The 20,359-nt window shown below is 43.2% G+C and overlaps 1 protein-coding gene across 1 annotated transcript in view; it reads left to right on the plus strand.

Annotated features, from left to right (window-relative positions):
* Positions 1-1,444: 1,444 nt before the first annotated feature.
* PIGL (phosphatidylinositol glycan anchor biosynthesis class L) overlaps positions 1,445-20,359 on the plus strand; it is a 59,333-nt gene continuing 40,418 nt past the window's right edge. The window contains exons 1-2 of the mRNA XM_055001291.1: positions 1,445-1,719; positions 5,154-5,253. Of these exons, the coding sequence (XP_054857266.1) occupies positions 1,455-1,719; positions 5,154-5,253 (365 nt within the window). The 5' untranslated portion in view covers positions 1,445-1,454. The remainder of the gene's footprint in view (positions 1,720-5,153; positions 5,254-20,359) is intronic.

Consider the following 20,359-nt stretch of genomic DNA (forward strand, 5'->3'; position numbering starts at 1 on the left):
CTCCCTTCTGGAGCCTTTGCCTTGCCAAGGCTCAGTTAATTCAGACTTTTAAGCAGTGAGGGTGGCAGGGTAAAAGCTCTGGAAGGAGAGACAGTCTAGCACGCCAGAGGCGGCAAAGGGCTGTGAGAGAATCCGTCCCCTCCAGAGCGATCTCCACTGGCTCCGACTTTCAAAACATCGCTTCCCGGCTAACATTGCGCCTCCTAACATGTGAAGAACACATGTCAAAAGTATTGTGTAGAGAGAGGCAGGCTTTAGAGGGACAGACAAAAACAAATCCAGGGTTCTAAAGTTGCAATGCAGAATGAAATAACACTGTGATGAAGAACATTGGCCGCTCTTCTTTAACATCATGCTTGATTTTGCTTTGTACAGAAGCTTTTATCTCTGTGATGGTTAGGCAGGGAGTGTTTCTCCTGGTTCTGCATTTGCCAACCTAACAAGTTTGAACTTTTTAAGTTAAGCAGACCTATCCGTGCAGATGGCTTAGGACCCATGTCTCTCCCACAGTGCTTTATAGGGTCCAAAGGTGGTGGTACTGTTGTTGCTTTATCTGCTGTTTTGGATTTTATTAAGCTAGCAAGCATTAGTAACCCACCAGGTTCTCTTGAAGTGTGGAGATTTTAAAAAAAAAATTGTTTGAAATCATCCTGTTGGATCAGATTAATGGTTCACCCATTCCATCCTTCTCTTTCCCACAGTAGCCTACCAAATAATTTTAAAGAAGCCAGTGAGCACAGCCGCTGGCAATTGTCCCAATAAAGATATGCTGATTCTGTCTATGGAGGTCACAGTCTGTCAAGAGGGTCTCCTGGAAGATCTACGGGTCAAGCCATTCCTTCAGAAGTGATATTCAGGCATTCTGCCTCTCGGACTGGGAGAGTTCACCTACTCATCTAGATGGTTAGTCGTGTTGGTCTGTCTGTAGCAGTGAAAAAGAGCAGGAGTCCAGTAGCACCTACGAGACTAACAAAATTTGTGGTACGGTATGAACTTTTGTGAGTCACAGCTCACTTCTTCAGAAGTGAGATGTGACTCAGGAAAGTGCTTTAGGTATCTGAAGTATTAGTATTCTTCAGGTATCTGAAGAAGTGAGCTGTGACTCACGAAAGCTCATACCATACCACAAATTTTGTTAGTCTTATAGGTGTTACTGGACTCTTGCTGTCATCATAATCTCTCCTCCTGGAAATTGTCCAATTTCCTACTAAATCCCCCTAACCAACTAGCTATCGCTGCCTCCTGCGTAATCCTTTCCACGACTTTCCGACGCGTTTACTTATTAACTGGCTATTCCGCTTTCGGAGAAACTCCTGCTTGTCACTGTCACGATTCCCGCCTTCGCGTCGGCGGGAACTTGCACAGCCGGAACCATTATTTCTATTATTCGCGGTACCCGTTTCCGCACGGACCTTCCTTGTCCTTCCGGGTTTTTTTTCTTTGCGGGGCGCGTTATGGCAGCGACAGGAATACCGTTTGCCTTGCTGCTGTCGCCCCTTGTTCTATGGCTGGTCGCCTGCTGGTGGCTGCGGCGAAGCCGCGGGACGATGAGGCGGGACTGCAGGGCGCTCTTAGCTAACGGACGGGCCTGGCGCGAAAGCGATGACGCAGTACGAGCGCTGTTTGTAACAGCGCACCCTGATGACGAAACGATGTTCTTCGCTCCCAGCATTCTCAAACTGGCTCAAGCTCGGCTGTGGCTGCTCTGCGCGTCCACAGGTGAGGGGAGGAGGGCGCGGGGTTGCCCAGCAACCGCTACGTCAGCTCCACCGCCGCGACGGCTCTAGCGTCACCGTTGCTTGGCAACGGCTCACACCAGTGAGTGCGCGGAGTGTGACGTCACGGGCGCCGGGCTTCTTAGACTGACGTTTGGCCGCCCTCGGAGTCTCCGACGCAGGCTGTGACGTCAACTCGAAGGCCGGCAAAGTCACCGGTTATGACGTCAGTTAGAAAGCTCAACGTCTTTTTACTGTGAGGGAATTCTGTTGGGAGCTGACGTCGTCTCACGGCGCGCTTAGTTTCCTCAGTTTCCCCTTTGTACAGTGAAGAAAATAGCCCACCCAAAGCAAGGTATCTGTTAGTCATGATGCACACAAACACACGTCACACCATGTAGAAGTAATTTGTGGAACTCTTTTGGTTGGGAGGAAGCTCAAGATGGGTAGCCGTGTTAGAATGGCTGTAAGCACACATTCCAACTGTATCTGAAGAAGTGAGGTGTGCATCACGAAAGCTTATTATACCCTACCACTAGTTTTGTTAGTCTTATTGGTGCAACTGGACACTTGCTCTTTTTCTTTTGGGAGACTTTAGTAGGACCTGAGGAAAATTCCTGGAAAAGAAGAGATTAATCAATAAATACTAGTTATGATGGTTAAATGGTTCAAAGGTAGGTGGCTGGAGACAGGCCGCAGAGATCAGATCAGCTGGAGAAAATGGCTGCTTTGGAGGGTGGACTCTATGGAATTACACCATGCTGAGGTCCTTTCCCTCCCCAAACCCTGCACTCTCCAGGCTTCTCTCCCCAAAGCTCCAGGAATTTTCCAACTTAGACATGGCAACCCTATGAATCAGAGGCGGTGTAATGTAAAAGAAGTCTAGTGGCACCTTAAAGATTTACAGCGTTTATTCCAACACAGGCCTTTGTGAGTCAGAGCTGCCTTCTCTAGACGTGGTTAAGAGGAGAAATCAGTTTCCGCAGTGTGCCTCTCAGTGCCATTTGCTGGTGGACAGTAACAACAGGAGGCTTGGCCTTTGTTTCCCCGTTAGTGGACCTTCCCCTATGGGAAACAGGGTGGTGGAATGGATGGACCCACTTTGATTGGATCCAGCAGGTTTCTTCTGATTTTCTGTAATTTATATATATTTGTGCCATCTGAGGGGTCTGCTGCAGAGCCATGATGTGAATTTCCATAGAAAACAAATGGCTCCCTCTTCTTGACTTACTAGATTCCTTTGCAGCATAGAAGTCCCCTAGCACATGCATGCCCAACCTCTCTCTATATGTCCTTTGTCCACTCTTTCCACATGTGCCGTCCTCTGAGCTCCATCACCTCCATGCTTCTAGTTTCTCATTCTACCTTCCACCTGAAAAGCCTTTGGCAACTGGGTTTCCAATAATCTCTTCAGGCGCTGAGGGAAACTTTACTCTTGAATGTATTTCCAAATATGTGAAAAGACTATAAAGTAGAAATGGCATAGCTGCCACGGTGTAATGATTAGAAGGTTGGATTAGAGAGATCTGGGTTCAGACCCCCCCACTCATCCCAACAGTTGACTGCATGACAATGGACTGACCACTTTCTCAGCCTAATTTACTTCATAGGATTATGAGCATAAATTAAGAGGAAATGGCCATGTTGGCCACCCTCTACTTCTTTAAGAAAGGGTAGGATAAAAATGAGAGAGATGGATTTTGTTATTAAGGCTAGTGAGCATCAATCAGGCAGGGTTTTTTTGATGTGTCTTCCTTTTTGGTACACACTTGAATGACAGCTAAATATATATTATATCTTTGAAGGCTTTTTCAAGCTACAGAGGACTCTCCTATTTTATTCTCTCTCTTTTTTTAAAGAGTTGGGGTCATTGGTAGTATTTATAGACTGTTTTCTAGTATTTACTTGGTATGCTGCTTGAGCATTCTATAAGCTAGAAAAGTGACTCACATGTTATATTTTTAAAAAACTAATAGAAAATTTTCAAGGAAATATAATGCCTTATGCCTCACCATCACTATGGCATATTGGGTGACTTGTGCTAATCATGAAAACAGCAACACCAAGCCACCCACAGACACTGTTGTGGCTTCTGCATACTTGGGGAATTCCCCAGACACAGAGGAAAACAGGATTCTACACATTAGCCCAAGGCAAAAGAATAAAGCTGCAAAAAAAAAGGCCTGGTGATGACTGAATGTTCTCCAGGAGGAAAAGAATAATAATAACATTCGATTTATATACCACCCTTCAGGTCAACTTAATGCCCACTCAGAGCGGTTTACAAAGTATGTCATTATTATCCCCACCCTGTGAGGTAGGTGGGGCTGAGAGAGCTCCAGAGAGCTGTGACTAGCCCAAGGTCACCCAGCTGGCTTCAAGTGGAGGAGTGGGGAACCAAACCCAGTTCTCTAGATTAGAGTCCCGCACTCTTAACCACTACACCAAACTGGCTCCAAGCTGGTCCCAATGCTGAGACCAGTGTAAAGTTCATTACTGATAGAGTTGCCAACCTCCAGGGCAGGACTGGAGATCTCCCAGAATTACAACTGACTCCCAGATTACACAAATCAGTTCCCCTGGAGAGTGGATTCCATGGCATTATATCCCACGGGTCCTTTCCCAAATCCCACCCTTGCCAGGTTCCACCCCCAAATCTCCAGGAATTTTCCAACTTGGAGTTGGCAATCTAAGTTACAGGGAGAGGGGAGTGTATTCCTGCTCAGGGCCCTGAGACTTTCTAGAAATACCTAGAGGGGCAAATTTGTGTGTATGATTTCTAAATCCTCCAGCCTCGCATAGGATTCTTCACTAGTCCCTAGATTGTCCACCACTATTGGCAAGGCAATAGGAGACAGAGAAGCAGGTTTGTGTGACACCAGCAACTACCACTAATTCTTTTTTACATGTTTCCCAAAGAGGGTATAAAATTTGACACTTTGCCCAGCCTATGTATGTAGTTGCCTCCTTCTTAACCCACCTGATATCTTTTTTTAGATAGATAGATAGATAGATAGATAGATAGATAGATAGATAGATAGATAGATAGATAGATAGATAGATAGATGATAGATAGATAGATAGATAGATAGATAGATAGATAGATAGATAGATAGATAGATAGATAGATAGATAGATAGATAGATAGATAGATAGATAGATAGATAGATAGATAGATAGATAGATAGATAGATAGATAGATAGATAGATAGATAGATAGATAGATAGATAGATATCCCAGCAAAACATTCTTTAAGGTGTCACAGGATTCTTCAAGTGTTTGCCACAATAAATTACTATGCCTTGTCTAGTGAAATGGTACATGCACAATCATTCCTTTTTGGGTGCCATTTTGGTGCCCCAGCTGCCAACGCCTTGAATTTTGTTCTGTTTCAAACTGAAGCAGAGTGCTTTGATATTTGTCTTTGTTGCTTGCAGGGAATTATTACAATCAAGGGGCCATTCGTAAGGAGGAGCTCCTGCAGAGCTGCGCGACCCTTGGTATCCCTCCTTCCAACGTGACTGTCATCGATCACAGGTAATTCTCTACATTTAAAATTGGCATTGTCTGACAGAAGTTTTGTGATACCACATAACGTTCTATATGTGATTGACATATTTTTCAAGTGAACCGTGCAAGCGGTAGCTCTCCATAGGCTTGTTTCTTGTCTCTACTTGCATGCTCAAACAGTTTAATTGACATTTCTCCTGGATAAAAATGCTAAGAGCAAATTCACTGAGAGCAGGTCTGTCTATAGTTACTGACTATCTATAGTTACATAAGGTAAGGGCTCGGTTCACACATGCGTATCCATCTCTTTATTTCACCCCTGCCAGTGATTGCATGTGAACTGATTTCAGTGAAGAGTCAACTGAGGGCGCTCAAGAGGTTCTTCTGCAATCATATGGAAGAGGAAAGGGCTCAGTGACGCTGGAAAGTGTTACAAAGCCTAGGCCCCATGATAACAGCAAGAAGAACTTCACTGGCAGCTTTATTAATGGATTTGCAAGTCAGCCACTTCACCATTCCTTTCCCATCCCCCCAACCCAGACATCTTCTCTCCTGGTTTTACAAATAATCAAGCTATTTAAACATTTGCCCAGGTTTGGCATGACATACTAAAATATTCATCAAAGACCAAGCCTTTTCTTTCCACGTGACTTCATTAGTGCCTAGCATATTGCAAGCTAAGCTGGCCAGCCTTGCCTTTCTGAACAAGCTCTGTGCCTTTTCAAAGTGTCTGCTGAATTTGCCTTGGGATTTTTTTGGTGGGGGGAGGGTTGCCTACTTAAACCATATGCTATTATTTATTAATTTATTAACAAAAAATGTATTCCACCTTTCTACCCTCATAAGGCTACCAAGGCGGCTAACAAATTTAAAACATATAAATTAAAATATTTATTTATCTATTTACATTATTTATAGTCTACCTTTTTCACTGAGACTCAAGGTAAATTAAATGTGAGAGTTAGTACAGTCAGTTCCAAAAGGTATTTCAGCAAACAATGTAAGAGGGTATATAAATGCATATTTACAAAGATTTAAAACCAACAGAAGTGCAATACAGAGTTGAAGAAATGCTGAAACACAGCAAAAGCCATTGTAAGCCTGATATATTAAACAACATAGAAACTACCCAGTAGGACCATACTCACAGCAACAGACAGTACGTGGTAGCAAAGTCTATAAGCCCTCCCTTTCATTTACTAATGCATCTCTTTGAGACCCCTTCCTTCCAGTACAGCCCTCCTATGTGAGTAAAAAGCCCTCTTGAATAATTCAGTCTTGCATAGTTTGCAGAAAGCCAGGAGAGTGGGAGCTTTCCTGACCTCTTCAGATAGGCCCTTCCATAATTATCATCTTTAAAACCACTAAAACCAACACCTAAACGCATAATTAGAACAATTTTAAACGAGAATTTAAAATAAATACAAAAAGATCAAGCAACAGTTAAAGCATTGGGGAGAGAGGAGGGTTCATTGAGGGAATGCCAAGTGAAACAAAAAAAAGTCTTCGCCCACTGGCAGAGGAAGGCAAGAGAAGGGGGCAGGCGAATCTCATTGAGGAGAGAGTTCCGGAGTTTTGGAGCCTCTACTGAGAAGAAAGTTTCTCAGAAGTTGTCTGAGAGAACCTGGGTCAAGTGCTGGCTGTTTCCACATCGATGCTTTGCTGTCCCCCTCATGACATTGTATGCTTCTGTCTTTGCCTCCACTTTGCAGAAATTTTTCCCAAACCTACCATGGCATGGGTTTTTTGTAAAGAGTTCACCAAAGAGCCTTTGGACACCAAGCGCATGGGAGAGTGCATGTTTGCAGATCCGTCACCCATAGGAGTCATTTTCCTTGCCTCACTCCCCATAGCCACCTCACAACCACCACATGGAGCCTTTTTAAAAAAAATGAATTGCTAGATCCCTATAGAGTTACAATGATTTATTGCCATGATCTACTAGTACCAAGCTTTCATTTGTAAAAACGTATGTCTCTAGGCCTTTTCTCTGCGGAGTTATAAAGGGAAAGACACAGACTGCACATTTCCCCTTATAATTCCTCAATAAAAATGACAAGATTTTTGCTCTTTTAAAGAATAATGAAATCCAGAAACTAGCAGAGCATTGCGATAGACTGTTAAAACATTATAATGCTATTAAAATCTAGCAATTCCTGATTTTTTTTTCAGGAAAGCTACACAGAGAATTGTCTCTATGTGGAAACAGCTGTTATGACTATAAAGTTGAAACTTAATGGACACTAAGCCGAAAAACAATATGGTACATAAGTAACATTTGGGACTTAGGATTGGACCTTATTTACTTTAACCCTTCAAAAGAAACCAGAATTCCCATTGGGGTTGCAAGGACTAACCCTTTCTTCTGCATTTCCCTCTTCCTCTGAGCTGTTGCTCTTCCTCCCTGAGCAACAGGAGAAAAAAGGGCTATCCTACCCCCTCAGCCACCACTCCCTTGGAGCTGCTTCTGAAATACATGTCTCATTGATGTAGAATGCTCATAGGAGACCACGTAAGGTGATACAGTGCCAACCAGCAGACAACCCGCTCCTTGGGCCAGCCCCAGGATTCTCGTCAGTGGAGGGCTGCAGCTTCCTTTGTGCCTTTGCTTCCATGTGTAACACAGCAGGAGCTGGAAGGGCTGCTTTTGGGGACCTTGGGCAGAAAGCATGTAGCCCATCTCCAGACTCCACAGCATTCTTCCTCCTCCCCCACCCCGCTCCCATCCACCTATATGTCCTACATTTGCCTGTGTACCCTGCCTCTATCTACTCATGAGCCCTCCCCCAGTGCATACTCACAGCTGCCCACAGTCTCTTTTCCCAGTGATGCAAGGCAGTGGCTGACTGGGGAGAGCCACCCTGTGGTTGCCAAAAGTGCCACAACCATACCCCAGCTGTACAACCTTCCCCAGCAGTGTTGGCCATTACATGTACCTGAGAACACAGGTGGCAGAGTACTCATAAGTGGACAGGGAAAGGGTGCACTGATGGGTGGCAAGGCATGGAGCATGGAGTCGCCAGCAGTGGGCCCTGCTAGAAGCCCTGGTCGCTGATAGCTGGTCCGCCTCAGGGTATGCTGGCTCCATTCCTGGGGACGGGCAAAGTCGGTTGTCTTTCTCCAGCAGAAGGGGCCAGGTGGGGCCTCATTTCCACTGTGCTGCAGCATCTGCTTGAGATCTATAACTCAGTGTTAAGATGCCATCTTGTTTCACAACAGGAAAAAAGAGAAATAAAGAGACCTTGCAGTGTTCTTGTTTTTGTTTTTTTTACAGAAGTCGCCATAAAAGAAGTCCCACCACCCCACCCTCATGTGTCCTAATCTCCTTTGTGTCTCAGATATTTTCACTGCAGTCAGTTGGGAAGGCAGGAGGAAGCAGCAGTGCTTGGGCTCTGCATTGCAACATCTGGAGAGGAGCCAAGCCTTAGCAGTCCCTTGATTTCTTTTGGCCCCCAGCAAGGGAGGTCAGGGATGGGCAGGTCCAGGGTGACAGGGCATGGGTGCGAGAAGACGCAGCTCTTGCCTTTAGCGGTCATTGGGAAAGACTTGCGGGGCGGGGGGGGGGGCAATATTAAGCAACAGCTTTCCCCAGAAAGTGGGTGTTAAGCAGGGTGGCATTTTGCAGCTAGGAGCTCCAGATTCCGTGATGTGTAATCACAGAAATTAATCCTATTTCTCTATATTTGAGTATCTTGTCTAGTATGTTCCTATCCCACCCTTCCTTCAGGGAGCTCAGGGCAGTGTATGCTGGTTACCCTCCTCCATTTCGTCTCCACTTTCACCCTGTGAAATAGGTTTGGCTGAGAGGAAAAGACTGGTCCAAGGCCACCCAGCAAGCTTAATTGCAGAGGTCTCTAACCACTGTAGCAGCTATTTGCATAATTTCCCTTATTTTACATAATCTAGTCATTCAGGTTTGCATAATTCTGCTTCTAGTGGTCATGGGAAGGGGGAAGGCCTGCTTCTTGTTACTGAGATTCGGCCATCTGTCTGGCTCAAGCAGGAATTGCTCACATATGGAGGGCTAGAAGCTTGTTTTTTGTTTTTTTGGGGGTTTTTCTCCCAGTGGAAGTGGAAAATCTCATACACTTTGTAGTTTTCCCCTAAGCAGTCCCCCAATCTGCCTTCTAGTCTTTCTGGAGTGCTATTTAGTGTTTCCACCAGCCTGCTTGTTGGTTATGCATGAGGTGTTAAAGGCTTGGAATGCCCACGAAAAGCATAAAATGCATTGCTTTAAAAAAGGAATAACTTGATAAAAATAATAGCTACAATAAATGCTTTTAAAACATCTTTTTGTTTGCCGTTGAATATACCCAAGAGCCATCTTTTAAATATTGGTAAGAATTTTATCTTCTCTCTCCCCCGATTGAAATCTGAACACTGAACCTATTTTCCCTCTTGACTACGAGATGGAATAGAAACTTGCCCCCTCCCCACCTTTTTCAAAAATAGAATCTGCAATTACCAGAATGCTGACCTCTGAACCTGATACTAAATTTATACAGGCCTACGTATGCCTAGGGACAAAACCTCAGTGAGTCTGGGGGAAGCTGATCCCGACAGATGTTCCAGGCTTTTCCCTTGAATTTTCAGAGGAGTTTGTTTTTTTTTTTTTTAATCTTTATGGGCGTTTTAGTTAGGAAATTCTGAAAAATGTAAATTATTTTGTACGATTATTCACTAATAAATGAACTTGCTCCCACTGATTATCCTGCGAAGATACTAGAATAACTAATGTGTGCGTGCGCGTTCTGGAATTTTTGTAAATTATACAATGCTAATATTCAGTACAACACAATAACTTCAGACACACTGTCTGTTTTGGCTGTTCCACTTTAATCTTCCTACCATCTAAGTGTCCCCTTTGGCCCTCTAACCACAAACTGTTCTGGCTGCAAGTCTGTGTATACATGTTATATAGCAAGTCATTTCCTGTTCAAGTCCAGAGATAATCGGACAGACACAATCGCCCGACCGCTTCTCCTTTTTTCTGCATTTCACATTTCCTCTTCACATGTTTGAGAGATCCTCACTCCAGAGTGAGGTCACTCTTATCCTTGGCAATCACCGCAACTAGCTGGGGGAGGGATTCCCCCACACTTCTTCCCCTCTCCGGTGGTATTGAGTAAACTGGTGAAATTTCTGAAGAGTTTCCCAAGAGTAGGGAAGGCCGAGGACATAGCAGAGAACTTTCAAAAGATGAAACTACGGTTTGTCCCAACTGACCTGCAGAAGAAATAAAAGACAACCAAACTAACAACCATGGCCAGTGTTTAACTAGTTAAACTGGTGAGGTTAAAGCAAGCTAGCGGAAAGGTGGAAGCTCTTGACAAGACACAAATGATTACAAGAGGTACTTAAGGGCAGGCAAGCTAGTAAAATAAGTTTCTGAGCTGGCAATTTTATTGGATTTTCCCCCCAAGGCTGTAGTAGGGCTCACTCTCGTTCCAAGTGGAAGAAGACAGATGAAATGATAAAAATTCTGCATACAGGTTTGAACACCTTCATCTCCAAGAAGACATGCTAGAGCAGGAAAAGGTGCTGAAAAGGGCAAGCCCAGTGATCCGAAAGTTGCAGGCCCCCACCATGAAAGTCTCCCGAATGTGGGGCTTTTCACTTTGGAAAATCGATAAATGGGAGACATGATGGAGGTTTATACAGTTATGCATGGAGTGAAAAAAGCTGAGAGAACTATTTCTCCCTCTTCTGAAATACTAGAACTCAAGAGCACCCAGCAAAGTGAATGGGCTATACAGTCAGAACAGAAGCTGTAACAGCATTCCACTCCCAGTCACCAAAGCTAGGGAGATTCAGATCTGATTGAAAGTGAAATTGGCAAGGCAAAAGTACTATCTCTGGGGATGGTTGTTGGGGGTTTTCCGGGCTGTATTGCCGTGGTCTTGGCATTGTAGTTCCTGACGTTTCGCCAGCAGCTGTGGCTGGCATCTTCAGAGGTGTAGCACCAAAAGACAGAGATCTCTCAGTGTCTCCGGCCGTGAAAGCCTTCGACAATACATATCTCTGGGGAATTTGCGCTCACAGGGCATCTTGTTGAAATTGAGCTGCCAGCCATCCAAAGTGGCAGTCCAGTTTTTACAAGGTCTCAAGGCAGAGCGCCTCCGCACTCCCCTTTGTGTGTTCCTTTTAAAGCAGGCCACCGAATGACTACATGCATGTGTGACAGAAGCCACATGTTTCTGCACATTGGCTGGGCATCCTGTTTTCTGAGATTTTCTTTACCTTCTCCCTCAATGCAGAGCAGAGGCAGACTTGGTCTCATCTCCTGAACCCTGGCAGCTGGGTCGCAGGGGCATTCCCAGCGCTTTAAAAGCAGGAGCCTGTCCCATATGAAAATTAGTCTCATCTTGAGGGGTGAAGGAAGGAAGAAAACATGGTCCAGATGCCAGCAACTGAAGTCCATTTTGCAGCACTGAAGGCAGGATTGGCACTCTGGACAGCAGGGAGGGACACATTGCATGTTTTAAGTGAAGTCTGTAGACACTGCGGGCTTACAAGAGATTATTGGGCAACACATTTAATTTATTTTTCCTGCATTCCCAAAATCAAAGCAAGATGTTTATTGGTTTAGCCAAAAGCTATTGCAAAACTTCACAGATGGATGCCGTAAAATATCAGTTTGGGGAGCATCCATGGCTCAGCAGGAGAACACATGCTTTGCATGCAGAGAGCTGGTGTGGTGTCTTGGTTAGAGGCTCAGGCTAGGCCTGGGGGAAGCCAAGTGCAAATCATCACTTGGCCATAATGCTCAGTGGGTGCCCACAATCCATTTTCTCTTTCACCCTAGCCTACCTCATCAGAATGTTGTGGAGGATAAAATGGAGAAAGGGAGAAGTGTGAACTCTGTATGGAGATTCTTGGAGGAAAAGCAGGATACAAATTAGAGTGACAGATAGCACAAGGTCCCAAATTCAATCTCCACCAGTTCAAGTTAAGCCAAGGCAGCAGATGTTGGGGGGAAAGCTTTCTCTGTGTCCTAGTCACTGCAAGTTAGAGTGGATTATACTGAGCTAGATAGACCACCAGTGTGACTTTTTCAATGGCAGCTTCATGTGTTTAGTGAGTTCAGAGCCAGCCTTAACACACGATTGGCAGATCACCCCTGCAGTGTGTAGCATTTCTCAAGAAAAAGGTTTATCTGAGCCTCTACGCTGCTGCCACGAAAAGAGGTCATTCAGCAAGGTCCAAAGTTTATCAGATTTCTTCCAGAGGTTTCTGTACTGTAGGCAACCCAGACTGGCCGCAGTGGCTTCATGACAATCCATACTTGCCTTTTACATGGAAAGTTCATGGGCTGATGGAAATCACAGCCTCAGCTTTGAAAGCTCAGTGCCCTGTAATATCAAACATTTAGAACAGGTTTATTTTAAACTACCTGGGGGAGTTTGTCCCCCCCTCCCCAAATCAGCAGGAAATGCAGATGGTATCCCTTGCGATGCTGCTGGAGGCATTTCTCAGCCACACCGCTTCTCTAGTGCTCTGGTTTAAGCCTTCTGAGCTCCATGCAGGGATGCTGCTGTGGCAGTTGGAACACACGTGGTCTCATCAGCTACTTTCTTGCAAGTTGGTCTTGATGACAGGACCTTAAAGAATACTGCAAATAGCCAGCTCTTGGCATCTGCTCTGAGCCTTTCTGATCACTCACTACCTCTCCTGACCATGTGAAAGTATCTTCTCGGCCCATTCCCTCTCCCATGATCCCTTCCCTTCTCAGTTTGTTATTCATGACCAGCGCATAATTAACTTGTGGAACTCACCACCAAATGATGCGATGATGGCTGCTGGTTCAGACTGTTTTAAAGGGAGCCTAGACAAATTGTGATTCATTTTGATACTAAATAGAGGGAGAATGTCTCTAGGTACCAAATGCATGACAAATAAGGAGGGAGGCCTGTGGCATCTGTGGCCTTCCTAAAATGTCACTCTGCAGGGACTCTTGGACCTAATGCAGCAGCATGCTTGCTTTCTTGTGTGTGTCCCCTTGTATTGCAGGGGGGACTTTTTTCTGCTTGGGAATGATTCTGTGTTAATAACAAGTCCTAAAAAGCTGGGCAGGTCAACCAAGGCTCTGGCCGACAGCCAGTCTGCCTTGTCAAATTAAATAGGAGACGTTTCCAAGTCTGCTTCCCACTCGCCCCCCTACTCTGAAAAGGATTATTCGCTCAAAGGAAAGGCTTCTTAGACCTCCCCTCCCCTCTTTTCCAATCTGCTTCTTTGGCTCCTGGCAATTGAACCTGGCCAACCAAACTTTGCAACGAGAGAGAGAGAGATCAGCACTGTGGCTTCTATATGATGAGGCTGGGCTAGGTCAGGCCTAATAGCTGCCAGGCAAAATAATAGCCAGGATTTGTTTAAAGAAGAAGCAAAGGTGCCAGGCCAGGCATAGCTACTTCCAAGTTTCCCTGACTTTTTTTTTTAAAAAAAAATCTCAGTCCAAACAGGAATCTACAGCTCCATGTAGGTGAACAGATGCTTCAGTTTTGTAAGTGTCCAGTGTGGCTTGGTTGTTCCCACCAGGACCTTCTCTTTGGCTTGGTGTGGCTGTGGGGAATGCCTGATGAATGTTTGCAGTGGCAAGCCAAGAGCCAGAGTTGTTGTTTTTCTCCATCCATGAGCTACAACCCTCAACTAAGGATGCCAACCTCCAGCTGAGACCTGAAGATATGCTGGAATTACAACTGATCTCCAAACTACAGAGATCAGTTCCCCTGGAGAAAATGGCTGCTTTGGAGGGTGGGCTCTATACCATTATACCCTGCTGAGTTCCCTCCACAAACCTCAGTCTAGGCAGACTCCATCCCCAAATTGCCAGGAATGTCCCATCCTGGAGTTGGCAACCCTACATAACCCACATACTATGCACTTTGCAGTGATATGGGCTTTCCATAGAAAATTTGAATGGAAAAATTTTCCCATGTGAATTTAAATAAATAATTTAAATATTTAAAAAGTGTTATATGTGTAGTGTGTGTGTGATGTGCCATCATGTCGCCTCCGACCTACGGCAACCCTATGAATGAAAGACCTCCAAACTGTCCAATAATTAACAGACTTGTTCAGATCTTGCAAACTGGAGAATGTGGCTTCTTTTATTGAGTCCAGCCATCTTGTTTTAGGCCTTCCTCTTTTCCTACTGCCTTCCACTTTTCTAGCGTTATTGATTTTTCCAGAGAGTCTCGTCTTCTCATGATGTGACCAAAGTATGATAAGCTCAGTTTTGTCATTTTAGCTTCTAGGGAGAATTCGGGCTTGATGTGATCTAGAACCACTTTTTTGTTTTTTTTAATTTGGCTGTCCATGATATCAGCAAAACTCTCCTCCAGCACCATATTTCAAATGAATCAATTTTCTTCCTGTCAGCTTTCTTCATTGTCCATCTTTCACATCCATACATAGTGGAGAATACCATAGTTTGGATTATCTAGATCTTGGTTCCTAGAGAGACATCCTTATTTTTAAGGGTCTTTTCTAGTTCCCTCAAAGCTACTCTTCCAAGTCTCAATCTTCTTCTGATTTCTTGGTTGCATTTTCTCTTTTGGTTGATGATTAAGCCAAGGAATAAAAAATCTTGAACCATGTCAGTGTCCTCATAGACAACTTTAAAATTGTGTAATTCCTCTAGTCAGTATTTTAGTCTTCTTGATATTCAGCTGTAATCCTGCTTTGATGCTTTCTCCTTTAACCTTCATCAGTACTTGTTTCAAGTCTTCACTCTTTTCTGCCCGTAATGTGGTGCCATCTGCATATCTCAAATTGTTAATGTTCCTTTCACCAATTTTTAACTCCACCTTCTTCTAAATCTAATCCAGCTTTACTTATGGTATGTTCTGCATAAAGGTTGTACAGGCAGGAAGATAATATGCATGCTTGTCTGACACCTTAGCCAATTAGAAACCATTCTGTTTCCCATATTGTATACTAACAGTAGCCTCTTGTCCAGAGTACAGGTTTCATATCAAAACAATCAGATGTTGTGGCACAACCATTTATTTTAACACCATCCATAGCTTTTCATGATCCACACAGACAAGAGCCAGTTTGGTATAGCGGTTAAGAGCGCGGGACTCTAATTTGGAGAGCCGAGTTTGATTCCCCACTCCTCCACTTGAAGCCAGCTGGGTGACCTTGGGCTAGTCACAGTTCTCTGGAGCTCTGTCCGCCCCACCCACCTCACAGGGTGTTTTGTTGTGGGGATAATAATGGCATACTTTGTAAACCGCTCTGAGTAGGCATTAAGTTGTCCTGAAGGGTGGTATATAAATCGAATGTTGTTGTTGTTGCTAACATGGGCTGATTTTCTTCTGAAATTCCTTGATATGTTCCATTCACTATCATAAATTTGCTATGTGATCTCTAGTGCCTCTTCCTTTTCTTAATCCAGCTTGAACATCTGGCATTTCTTGTTCCATGTATAGTAAGAGTCTTCGCTGTAGAATTTTAAGCATCACTTAGCTTGCATAGGAAATTAATGTGATAGTCCAATAGTTGCTGCACTCTTTGGCATCCCCTTTTTTGGGAATTGGAATATGGACTGTTTCCAGTCTGTAGGCCATTGTTTTGTTTTCCATATTTGTTGACAGATTCTTGTTAAGATTTTGATGGATTCAGTTTCTGTAGCTTGAAATAGCTCTATTGGAATCCCATGTACTCCAGGTGCTTTATTTCTCCCAATTGCTGTGACTGCAGCTTTCACTTCATTTTCTAAGATTTCTGGTTCTTCATCAAAAGATTCTTCGTCAAAGGTATCTGTCATCTTTCCATCTCTTCTGTATAGTTCTTCAGTGTATTGTTTCCATCTTTCCTTTACTTTGTCCTGATGGGATACTATGTTGATCTTTCAATTCTGAATTTGACTTTCCCTTTGCTTTTCTGGATCCTGGATCTTATGGAACAGATCTCTTGTTCTTCCTTCTTTGTGGTTCTCTTCTATTTCTTTGCATGGGTTATTATACTAATTTTCTTTGTCCCTCTATGCAAGTAGCTGAAAAGCTGCATTTAGAATTCTGATTCTATTTCTGTCACCTTTTTCTTTTGCTTCTCATCTGTCGTTAGCAATTTTAAGAGTTTCCTCATTCATCTATTTAAGCGTCTCCTTTTGACTAAAGGAATAGTCCTGCACATTCTTCCTAGAGAATATCTCTGGTTTCAGCCCATAGTTTTTCTGTGTCACGATCAATTAAACTTAATATCGCAAATCTGTTCTTTAAATGGTCTTCTTCAGAAATATTATTTAGATTATATTTCGGCACTATGATTTTTTTTGTGTTTCTTTTTAGCTTCATTCTAATTTTTGATAATAGCAACTCATGATCTGTATCACAATCAGCTCCTAGTCTTGTTTTAGCAGGTTGTTGGCTTCACAAAATTCTATGAGTTGCTCTCCTGCTTCATTTTTTGATCCTAGTCCAAATTTTCCAACGTTTGACTCTACTTTGTCTCCTACTTTTGCATTCCAGTCACTTATGATTATCAGCATACTTTGTTTAGATGTATCATCAATTTCTTCTTGGACATTTGCAAAAAAGTTTTCAATTTGTTCCTCCTGAGCATCTGTAGGTGGGGCATAAACTTGAATGATAGTTATGTTAATAGGCCTTCCGTGAAGTCTGATTGATATTATTAATTGGTCCGACTTTGCATTATAGCTCTTGACTGCTTGTGCTATGGCTTGTCTCATTATAAGAGGAACACCGTTTCTTTTGAGTTTGTCATTTCTGCAGTAAAACACTTTGTTTTGGTTTATTTTACTGAAAATGCCCTGATTCGGTCCACGTTAGTTCATTCACACCCAGAATTGTGATGTATAAATATTTCATTTCTTGTTTTATGATTTCTAGCTTATCTGGTTCATACATCTCACATTTCGTGTTCCTATTATATGTATTGCACAGCTTTGGACGTTCCTTTTGCATATATTCACATCAGCAAATTTAAATAATGTTACCTAAGGAAGATATTATGGATGTGTATGGTGGGATTTCACTGGACCCCTGGAACGACAGCTAACTGTAATATTGGTGCTTCTTGCCAACAGTTAAAAACAATTAACAGTTAAAAAACAAATGTCTAGTCCTTATGTCTATGAAGTTAGGCTTGAAAGCAGGCTAAGCTCTGCCTACTTAAATATACTTAAAGAAAAAAACCTTAAAATATACTTAAGAATACTTTTTAAAAATTTTAAAACTTTAACGTTGCAATCCTAAGCAGAGTTACTCCAGTCTAAGCTCATTGATTTCAGTTTCGGATTGCACTGAAAGAAACCGCAAGGACTAAATGAACAAGATTTCCAGTGAATTGAGGGAGGCACTTCAGTATCCAAGCCAACTAGCAAAGTAGAATGAATTATGTGAATTAAACTTATACAATCTACTTGGTTTGCATAATTTATATAGGAGGCAGAACTCAACTTTTCTTGCTACAGAATTTGTATTGCCCGGACACAGAATTTTAAGTTTTCCTGGATACACTATATTAACCCTACTTATTTTGACAGAATTATTTTTATGTAATGCTTTTTAAATGGTTTCTTCATTCGGTCTCAGCTAAACCTTCCAAAACAGCTTGCAAAAATTATAACACATATTATAATAATAAAAGGGAAAAATGGCAACCAAACAACAGCATGAAATCAATGACAAAATCCCAGTGTAAAAGCTATCTCATAAACCTCTCATTTCTCAAAGGCCATGCCCTAAACCGCAAATGTCAGAGTAGAGAAACAAAGCAATACATCTGCACTGATCAAAACCCTCAGAACCGAACAGGCCTGCCAGAGGGAATAGAAATGTTCTTGTTTGTTACCTAACACAGAACAGATTTGGCACCAGGCAGATAGAAGTGGAGGTAACACAAAGAGGTTTTGTGAGTCAGTGGTACAAGGGCTGTACGGGGAATACCTGTGTTAAAGTTCCTCAGCCCGCCATGAAGTTTGCTTGGCTAGTGATTCTGCCAGCTAAATCTACCTCAAAAGCTTCCTAGAAGAATAAAAAAGGAAGAACCATGTATATTAACCTGAGCTTGTTGAAGGAATGGGAGGATAAAAACCTAATAATACGATATTTGGTTAGTGATCACAATGGAAAAAGCCCTGTCACTGGTAGATGAGATCTGTCCAGAAATAATAAAGGGAGATAGTAATAATGAGTACACTTAGTTTGGCTCTCCTTTACCTGGTGTGTTGAGATATCACTACAAACTCAATTTATAGCGTGACTGAGAGTCTCTCTATACAAGACGCCTCGGCGCACGTTCATCAAGTGTAGGGAGATGCAATGTTTTAATAATAATAATAATAATAATAATTTAAAAAAATAATTTATTGCTATCATTGGCCAGTAAACAGTTTGAAGGGAAGCGAGTAAATAACAATTAAGAAAATAATGATGTTAAAAACAGAATACATTCCCATATAAACAGAGGTTTAAAATTTCAAATATTCAAAAAATTAAGTTAAAATATCAAAACTGAAGATACAATTAAACCTATCTATGATTCTTTATCTCTCTCCTAATTTGGTAAGCCGACCATCCAACGTTGGCAACCATCCTGGTCAACTTTTGATTGTTTCTCACCAATATAATTGACAAAAGAATTCTTCTGTTGCGACCTGGATAAGCATTAATAATAGGGTTGATAAAAACTTCCCTGATGTTATGGTATAAACTACAGTCAAAAAAGACATGTTCTGACATTCCTGTTAGCCAGGAAGCGTAGTTTAAAAAGACAGAGCTGGCAGAGATTGCTCCTCAGAGGGTTTGTTAATTTCATCTTCTCCTCCAGGAAGGCTCTGTCAATTTCACCTCTCTAGTCTAAAACTGCAGGAGATCATGTCCAGAGGGCAGCAAGGAATGGAAATGGGCTGGAGCTACCTTCCAGAGCTGGGCTTGAACCTGGAAAGGTTATAATGGGCTGAAGTTTCCCTTTTGGCCCCTTCACGCAGCTCCAGTATATAGCAAAGCCTTTGCCCTGCTGTCAGCTCTGTCCTGGCTATCATTGCAACTCCCAACACATGTTCTTCATGTGTCTTATGTCTTATGTAGAGAAACTCTGACTCCATCCTTTTTGGGGAGGGGAGGGGAGGGAGCAGCAGCCAGAGAAGATATTTTCTCTGGACCATAAAAATGATTTTCCAGGGTGAACAGAGACTCAAGTCCAATAAATTTGATGGGCTGCTTCTCCCCCCTCCTTTGGCATTGTTGCCCAGCTGTGCTAAAAGCGACCCTTTGGGCTTTGTGGGGCCTCTCTCATTTTTCTCTCCACAAGAGCATCACTGATTTCCTTGAATGTATGTTTTCAGCAAAAGAAAAACAAAGGAAGACAGGGAAAGGCAATAGGCACCTTTTCAGTGTTTTAAAAAGATGCATCCCTGCAGATCCTTTCCCTCCCCAAGGCCCTTTAAACGAGGAGCAGCTTTTAAAGCCTGTGACAGGGCAATTTCAGAGGTAAAAGAGGCGGACAACTCCTGTGTCTGCAAGGGCACAGCAGAGTTCAGAGTGTGGGGCTGGAAGCAAAGGAGGCCACAGGAGAGGCGACAGAAGACAAAGGCGCTTCTGGAGCTGTGAGCAGAATGAATGCAAAAGTTCCCTCCTCTTCCCCACTTTTGCGCCTCTACTCCTGTTGACCTAAATCTGCTCGGCATGTTTCTTCTACACTATGCTTGGTTTCATTTGAGCCTTGCTGGGTCAGACTCAGGGTGCGTCTAGTCTGGCATCCTCTTTCCCACAATATCTAACCAGACACCCTCTATCACCAGAAGGTCCACAGGCAGGGCTTCAGAGGCCCAAACCACCCCTTAGTGTTGCCCTCACGGTATTCAGAGGTGCACCGCCTCTGAATGTGGAGCCATCTTGATTAAAATAGCCACTCATGGACCTCACCTCCATGAATATAGTTTCAGGTGGGTAGCCATGTTGGTCCATAGTAGAAGAGCAAGATTCGGGTCCTGTAGCACCTAAGAGACCCACTAGATTTCCAGAGTATGAGTTTTCAAGAGTCAAAGCTCCCTTGACACATGGGAATTTCCCCACTCCACATGTATGACAAAGAGAGCTTTGACTCTCGGAAGCTCATACCCTTGCTGACATTTAAAAAGAATCAGTATATGGCTACAGCATAT

Source organism: Eublepharis macularius, chromosome 17 (assembly GCF_028583425.1).
Source record: "Eublepharis macularius isolate TG4126 chromosome 17, MPM_Emac_v1.0, whole genome shotgun sequence".
NCBI classification, from domain to species: Eukaryota; Metazoa; Chordata; class Lepidosauria; order Squamata; family Eublepharidae; genus Eublepharis; species Eublepharis macularius.